Here is an 8,462-nt window from a genome sequence, read left to right on the forward strand (position 1 = left end):
GCTGGGCAGTGGTAGCGCACACCTTTGATCCTAGCTAGCACTCTTGAGGCAGAAGTAGGCAGATCTCAGGCTTGAACCCCCTCCCCCCTCCCAAAGCAAGCAATTCTTAGGGAGGGACAAGTTTCTTTTTCCACTCAGGATGAAAGAACGCTCCGAGGTGGCAGGCCCTGGTTACAGTCAAATCTACTCTGGCCTTAAGACTCAATGAGAGAAGTACTTGCACCTGGTCCTCCGGGTGAGAGGCAGACTCCTGAGGTAGCTAAACATCCAGGCCTAGGAAAAGGCACGGATTCCTCTGGGGTGAGGATGCAGTATTGTTTACCTAGAATGTGACACCCTGTTTGATCCCTAGCACAGCTTAAAAAAAAAAAAGTTACCAGGAATCCCCATGACTCTCCTTTCTCCACATGGGTACCATGGAGTCAGTCACACAGTGTAACAGTCACAGCCAACATTATGTTCTATCCATGAGAAATGTGACAAAGGGGAAATGCTTACCCTACAGTCAGGGCTTCTGGTTTTGTGTAAGATGCATCATCCCTTACAGTTCCCAGGGATAGCACTGCTGCTTGGATGGTCCCGGGGCCACTGGCTTGGCTGTTAACTGGGGTTCATATATCCTTCAGACCCACATTGGGACTACTCCCTTTTCTGCTCTAACAGAAGTGGCATCATCTGTGGGCACAAACGTCATTGCTGCTAATTCCTACCTCCAGGCTGGCATTCGGAATTCCCATCTGCTCAGTTCTGACCATGATGCCAAGGCTGGGCCTTCAGCACCTCTATGCCAGCCATTGCGAACACAGCCCAGCCCCTGCACGCAAGTGTCACCTGACCCCTGGACTGCTCTGAGCATACTGCTGCACTTAGGATTTTGTTTCTCAGAACTCCTATGATGGTCTGCCTTCTACACAATTGGAAAGACATTGCATAACCATTCCCAGCTCAAGGTCAGAAATGGATCACTCATTAGCGTCTGGTTGAAATCAAGAGTCATGATTTATAGTGTGCCAAATAGCGGTTCTAAACATGCTCTCCACACTCAAAACGCCACTCCCCAACTGAATCTCAAGACAGAGGGTCCTCTGTGGCTCTCTCACGCTTGGTAAAACACAAGGGAAGCTCCACTTCTTTGTCTTAGTGTAGGGCTTGCTCTGTAGCCTAGGCTGGCCTTCAGTTCCCCAACACCCCCCCATCGCTGCTTCCCAAGTGCTGAAATTACAGGCACAGGCCATTAAGCCTGGTCCCCAAGGTACTGTTAGCCCTCCTGCAAGCAGGCTCTTAGCGTCTAAGAGCTTTATGCAGATGTGAGGGGCAGACAGATTGTATATAATTAAAGCTATTTCCCAAAGGGATAGGAAAGCTGCTGGGGGCTTTCCCTGAACTGAGGGGCACTGTGCTGCGCTGACAGCAGTGACTAGTACAGCCTCTGGATACAAGGCAAGGTGTCTGCCTTAATGGTCCTTTCCTATTCTTATAGGTGTCACCACAGCCAGTTTTATGAGTATTCAGAATCTCAAGACATCACTTAGAAGGAGGAAGCATTAGCTGGCACCTCTACTCCCAACTGTCATATTAAGCAAACAAATCATCAAATATCCTAGGGCCTTCTAAGATATTCTAAACTGTTCTCTAGAAAACACCATCCGTGCCTGTGACCTGCCTTTTTAATGTGAACAAAACCCTGCTTGTTTGCACATAAACATTTGAAAGAGAACAACAGCTGATCAGGGTGAGGCCACCACACAACACAACACAAAGCCGTGATTGTGGAAGGGATTGGTGCCAAGAACTGGCTGGGCGTCTGCAGCGCTGTCCCCGGCTCCATGTAAAGCCGTCTATAACTTGTCTCTACCTGAAGAGAAAAGAGTCATTGCCACAACAGCACTGTGCAGTTTATTAACCATTCAAGTACAGTAGCATCTGATAAGATTGGGACAGAATTGGGATGGCAAAGTGAACAGATAATCAGCATCTAACAGGTTGGAAGAAGCCACTACATACTCTTCACAAACGTCTTCCACAGAGTCAATACAGTACTAGCCATTACCCAGCACACCAAGTGTGCTGAAGTGGAGAAGATGCAACGAGAAAAATAGCTACGTTAGAAAGACCAACACTTTAAAAAAGAGTAAAACACTTTCAGTTTCTCCCCTTGAGCCCCGAAAACATCTCACGGTCTGGATCTACCTATACGGTCCTACATCAGCTTCTAGAATATTTGTCAGGAGGGAAAAAGTAAAATGACACTGGCCAGTACAGTCTTTGGATATTTAGGATGGGGTCGGGGAGAAAGTCAGTTCTCAGAACAAATTAGTCAGCCTCGGTCTCATCCGCAGGGTCTTTGGATTCTTTGTTCTTCCGCACCTCTTCAACGTGCTTGTCCTAAGAAGAAACCATGTGTAAGTGTCATCTGTCAAAAAAATAATTTGTCAAGCCCTGTCTGCTGCCCACTAGAAGGTCCAATACAGCCCGAGTCACACAACAGCCACGGGAACCGCAACCCAAAAATCCCAAGACATCATCATCTTCAAACCTTTTGGTTATCTTGGGGATAACATCTAAGTCTCCAACTGCTCTTCTAAGGAGTATGCAATTATGCTTAGAATTCTAGAACATTCCCTAAGATGAAATTCCTTCTTAACGAATGTTAAGTCCCAAACTGATGACAAAAAGGAACCAGTCTTATTTTATGAAGAGGGTTCAAGCTCCCAACTCCTCTATAAAGCAAGAAACCAACCTTCTCTCGCAAACGCTCCAGCTTGGCCGCCATCTGCGCCTCGCGGTTCTCTTTGTTGGCCTCCATTTTGTGGGTCAGCTTCTCCTCTGCCATTTTACTGAAGTTGTTGTTCTCCTCAATGGCTTTCTGAAGCACTTCTTTCTCATGCTCACGCTTCTCAGCGAGCTGCTTTAGGACTTCCGCTTCATGAGACTGCAAAAGAGTTTAACAGGCCCCCCTCAAGTATCCTTGGCACTAGTTAAAACTGCAAAAGAAATTATTCACCAGGGAAAACAGGCAGAAAAAGGGTCCCTTTAAACTACCCAAGTGAGGAGCTCAAGTATCCATTATGAAACATTGAAAATCACCTTTGTTTTTCCAATCAAGGCTTGTATTTACTTTGGAAAATTGTTCATTTAGGGTTTTTTTTTTTTGAGACATGATCTCATGTAGCCCAGGCTAGCCTGGGACTGTCTTTGTAGCGAGGGCTCACCTGGAACCTATGAGGCTCCTGTGTTTACTTCTCAGTGTTGGAATTATAGCCATACACCAACCTAGCCAGCCAAGTTTTCCTTCCAAATGATTTAAGACTCAAAGTATTTACATGACTTGAATAATCTACTTAAGAATGGCACTTTAAAGAATTTCTGCTATTTAATTCCAAAGGTTATGAAAAGGGCATTGTCAGCTAGCTGGGCATGGCGGCACATGCCTTTGATCCCAGCACTCAGAGACAAGAGCCAGGTGGATCTCTAAATTTGAGGCCAGCCTGGTCTAAAGTGAGTTCCAAGACAGCCTGTCAGACTTTTAGCAGTAGCCTACAAACAGATTCAGATATATTTGGAAGAATCAGCTTGCATGGTCTGAGTGCAGGCCACTCGCCACTGGTCCTACCAGTTCTCTTCCACAGCACCTCTGACCAGATGGGAGGTGCACCACTTAGTTACTACGGGCCACAGAGCACAAGGCCTAGATTTCCTGTCTACTCTGGGATTATATTGCTTCCTCCTATTCCATGAACTACTAACTACATCAATGAACAGGTAGATGGCACACTGGGGTAAATGCTGCCATTCTTTTTATTTGCATTTTGGGACAGTCTCAGACTCTAGCCTGGCCTCGAACTCACCTTGAAATTCTGATCTTCCCACCTCTGCCTCCCAAGTGCTGAGATTATGCAGTGCCACAGACTAAACTTGGCAATTAATGCATAGCATGCAAGCACTCTACCAACTGAATTACACCCCATGGCCAGGTTGGCCTCCAGCTGGGTGTGTAGCTAAAGATGATCTTTAACCTCCGGTGGTCCTGCCTCTACTTCCCAAGCACTAGGATTGTAGATGTACCCAGCTCACATCCCCATTCTCCCTGAGATGGTAAGTGCTGACAATAGGTATAGAAACTGAAAAGCAAATGTGCTTTGGCAGCTAAATGTATGTGTACATGTCACACCACAAATTACCCCAGGGTGCTCATATGGGATCAGCTATGACTATACTTTAACCTTTTCATGCCTTAGTGTCTCCAAATTAAATCTGCCCACCTAAATCATAGCTGAGGGAAGAGAGGTTTAATGAAAATGTATGTAAAACTCTTTTGTAAAAATATATTTAAATGTTTTTTGCCTGCATGTAAGTGTACTGTACTGCATGGATGCCTGGTGCCTGAGGCCAGAAGAGGGACCGGATCCCCTGAAACTTGAGTTAGAGCTGCTGTCTGCTGCCATGAAGCTGTGCTGGTAATGAAACCTGGGTCAGATGCAAGAGCAGTAAGTGTTTTAACCATAGATGCAGCTCTCCAGCCCCTAAAGTTCTTACTAAGAATACTGCTGAGGGCTGGAGAGATGGCTCAGAGGTTAAGAGATGGCTGCTCTTCCAAAGGCTCTGAGTTCAATTCCCAGGAACCACATGGTGGCTCTCAACCATCTGTAATGAGATCTGGTGCCCTCTTCTGGCCTGCAGAACACTGTATGCATAATAAATCTTAAAAATATTGTTGAATGTACAGAAATACATGTTAACAGGGATTCTTCTGTAAGTGAAATGATTATATTTAATTCCAGTTACAATTTCATTTCTCAGTTCTTCTATGATTATTTTAGTATTTGTTAAATTTTCTCATTTTATGTTATTTTATGTGTATCGTCTGTATGAATATAAGTACATGTGCATGTCAGGCCTTCAGAGCCAGAAGAGGGCATCAGATCCCTTACAACTAGAGTTACAGGCAGTTGTGAGCAGCCCAACATGGGTGTTAGGAACTACCTTCTGGTCTTCTACAAGAGCAGCACGGACCCTTAGCTGCTGGGCCATCTCTCCAGCCTCTCATTAGGTCTCTTTTTTTATTGATTTTACTTTACATGCATGGTTGGCTTGCACATTTATCTATGCACTACTTGTATGTATGGTAACCATGAAGGTCTGCAGAAGGCAGTTGGATGCCCTGGAAATGGAGTTATGAATGGTTGGTTATGAGCCCCCATGTGGGTGCTGGGGACCACACAAGGCTCCTCTGGAAGGATAGCCAATGCCCCTAACTGCTGAGCCACCCCTCCGGCCCTCAATAGCTTTCAAAGATGGCTATTTTATAAAGGAAGTATTTACAAGTGAGAAAAAGTTACAATATCACATCCCTGGAATTTTAAAGTTTTTATTGCATAGCTCTCAAAAAGCAAAATTCAGGAAACAAAGAATTATCTGCCAACAAATAATGTCCTACTTTTCAAAGAGGAAAAGCATGAGCTTTGATGCAACATAGGCCTTAGCTTGAATCCTGCCTCCAGCTCGTAATAATGCCCTAATAATACCATGTTCTAGTCTGTTACCTGAGATAATTCCCACTATGGAGGTTTCATTTATTAGAGAAAGCTCTTGAGTCAAGGAGCTGGATCCTCACAGGAGCTCATTAAGTGATGGCTGCTGCTTTCTTCCAACCATCAGCACAAGGATATTTCCTACTTAGAATCACAGTACAGCAACAATTCTTTCTTACTTTCTATGAAAATAAAAAAGGTTTGCCTCGTTCCACTGTTAAGTATCCTGTCTCCTGTAATCATCTGGTTTACCTTGCGTCTTTCTTCTGCAGCTTCTAATTTCTTCTGGATTTCCTCCAGGGAGAGGTCCTTCTTCTTTGGGGGGGAAAGGGGAAAATCGGGGACGGATTCTTTTGACCGAGGGCTGAGAATCAGCTCAAAAGCCTGGCCTGAAGCACGCTTCTCCAGTTCCTTCACCTGAATATCTGGAGTTGATCAGATTAATGATAAATGAGGAAAACCCAGTTTGCTTATTCAAATAAAGGGTTCTATAATGTTCTAAAAACCCAACAATTTAATGAATAGAATTAAAGCTGATGAAAATGTCTGTAGGTAAGAAACTAAGTAATATCTATTTTTTTTTTAAAAAAAAAAAGCTCAACATTTTGAACTAACAAATACCATTTTAAGGAGAAATTAGTATCTGACAAACATTTTATTAAACAAAGAATGGCTTGTTTTGTAAAACCTCACAATTTTGCTTTGGACCAAGCCGAATTATATAATTATAAATGATGGTGAGCTTTCCATATATTCAACCAAATGATAAAATTTTAATTGCCTTTTTATTTGTAAATTCAGTTTTGAAAAGAACACAAATGTCAAATTAAAAGCTCAAGACCTGTACCACTTCCTATTCTAAAGCAGCAAGCCCATCCCAGTTTCAGCATTTCTAAATCAATTACGTACCAGAAGATGCCATGTCGAACAGAAGACAAGAGACTGGCCGTGCACCCTCCACAATCCACTGGTAAAGAGAGCCCTGAAAATGATTTTCAAAGGATGCAATCAATTTCTTTGCATTTCTCTATGTCATCAACACAAAGGAACCTCAAATGAAACCAATGACAATGTCAGGAAAATCATTAGGTGGAATCAGTGACATCATTAAAAAATCATCTAGAAACACTTAAACATGTTAGGAAATTTAAACTGAATAATACTAGAGGCAGAAAATCAAATGATGTTCTTAAAAAAAAAAAAAACCCTTGGAATCTTAAAAAAAAATCAGAGGTTCATTCACAAGGTTGAAGGATTCCTTCCATAACCTTGATTTTTTTCTATCCAACATAAGATATTCCAGATTCAACGCAACAATGAGATCGGAGCCATCTTAATTCTGTGTTCAACTCATTGTGCAACTGAAATACCCACCCCTGCTTTGTCTGTCAGCCATGGTGGATAACACCCATGCTAGTAGCCAATGGTATTCAAGTCCTATTGTTCCTAGGGTTGAAGCTACTCACCTAACAGTGTGAAAATGAAGTTTTATGAACCTCTGCGCTTCTTTTGAGGGCAGGGTCTAGTTATTTAGCCCAGGCTGGCATTGAAATTGCAATTGTCTTGCCTCGGCCTCAGTGTAGATGGGTGGGGTTTAGCCCAGTGAGTTAGCAGGTGCCTAACATTTGCAAAGCCATGGGTTCGATGAACACGAGGGGGGGGTGCATTATTCTGGGTACTGGGATTAAAGACATGCGCCACCACACCCGTTTTATGTTTGTCTCGTTTGCTACTTTACGTCTCAAAAATAATTTTAACACTTGTCGATTATTTTTTAAAAAGATCACCACTCTCTTAGACCCGAAGCGGATGACTAAAGGCTCCAAACGCTACACATTGAAATCCGAGGCAGCGAAAAAAACGTTTAGCTGTAGCAAAGCATCGGACGCACCAGCCTACCCAGCATGGGCGTGGTCCTGGCCCGGGCGGGCAGTCTGCGGCCCGGGCCAATCAGAACCCGCCCTGCGCTCCGGCCCCTGGCCCCGCCCCTCGACTCCCCGCGCCTTTTCGAATCTCCGCGCACCTCTCTACACTCGGGAGCCCGCGCGCGTGGGCAGCGACAGGATGGGCGGGGCTAACGGTCCTCCGGGGTGCCCCGCCCCTCTCGGGCTGGCAGCGCGGGGCCGTCTCCCCCCCCCAACTCCCGCCAAAAATACCTCGCGGCTACACAGCCCTGCAGCGGGCTCTGCTGCACCGCCTCCACCCCAGCTCGAGTCCCCGGCGCTGCCAGCGACCTCCACCATGGAGCCCCGGGAGCCCCGGCGGGCGCCGCCCCTCAAGAGCACGGGCGCCCGCAGCCTGGCTCTCTCCATCAGACAATGGGGACCCCCGAGGAGCCGCGCCCACCGCACGGTGGAAGCAGGGGACGGCCCACGCCCCTATTGTCTCCACGCTCGCATCCAGGCTGAAGCCCACAGCTGGCCGCGCCCCCTCCCCACCAAGCCGCGTCCCCGGGGAGCGGGGACAAAAGCCGAGGCTCCGCCCGAGCCGCACACAAAAGACGAACGCCCCTGCCCTCCAGGTCTCGGGGCCCCGCCCCGTCCCTCCAGTGTCCTCCGCTGGCGACCCGCCGCCTTCCAGGCTGCTGCCTACCCCGCCATCTCCGCAACCCGAGACGAGCCAGCACCCACCTGCTCGCTCCGAGCCGCCTGGCCACACTGAGCACCAACAGACCCGGGCGCGCACAAAAGCGCCAAACAGCAGCACGTGACCCAGCCGCGGGGCCTGGCATTGGCTGAGTGCGACGGCACGTGCCGGTCCCACCCCCAAGCCTGGAGTGCCCCGCCCCTCTAGAGCGGAGCATCTTGGGAGGTGTAGTTCGGGCCAGTTGGGCAGGAGGACAATGCAAAGGGGTGGGGTGATCCGGGGGGAGGGTCCCCCAGGTGTGGACCCCGGCTGGACCCCGGGTCTCTGCGCAGAACAACACTCGGC

At 47.0% G+C, this 8,462-nt stretch overlaps 1 protein-coding gene across 1 annotated transcript; it reads right to left on the minus strand.

The window, feature by feature from the left end:
* Window positions 1-1,877: 1,877 nt before the first annotated feature.
* On the minus strand, window positions 1,878-8,247 carry Stmn1 (stathmin 1). The gene is made up of 5 exons (XM_027399642.2): window positions 8,162-8,247; window positions 6,441-6,513; window positions 5,784-5,956; window positions 2,741-2,932; window positions 1,878-2,385 (listed from the first exon to the last, which is right to left on the minus strand). The coding sequence occupies exons 2-5, from the start codon at window positions 6,451-6,453 to the stop codon at window positions 2,314-2,316; spliced, it is 450 nt and encodes a 149-aa protein (XP_027255443.1). The 5' UTR covers window positions 6,454-6,513; window positions 8,162-8,247; the 3' UTR covers window positions 1,878-2,313.
* Between the last annotated feature and the right edge of the window lie 215 nt (window positions 8,248-8,462).

The sequence above is a fragment of the Cricetulus griseus genome, chromosome 2 (genome assembly GCF_003668045.3).
Source record: "Cricetulus griseus strain 17A/GY chromosome 2, alternate assembly CriGri-PICRH-1.0, whole genome shotgun sequence".
Classification (NCBI taxonomy): domain Eukaryota; kingdom Metazoa; phylum Chordata; class Mammalia; order Rodentia; family Cricetidae; genus Cricetulus; species Cricetulus griseus.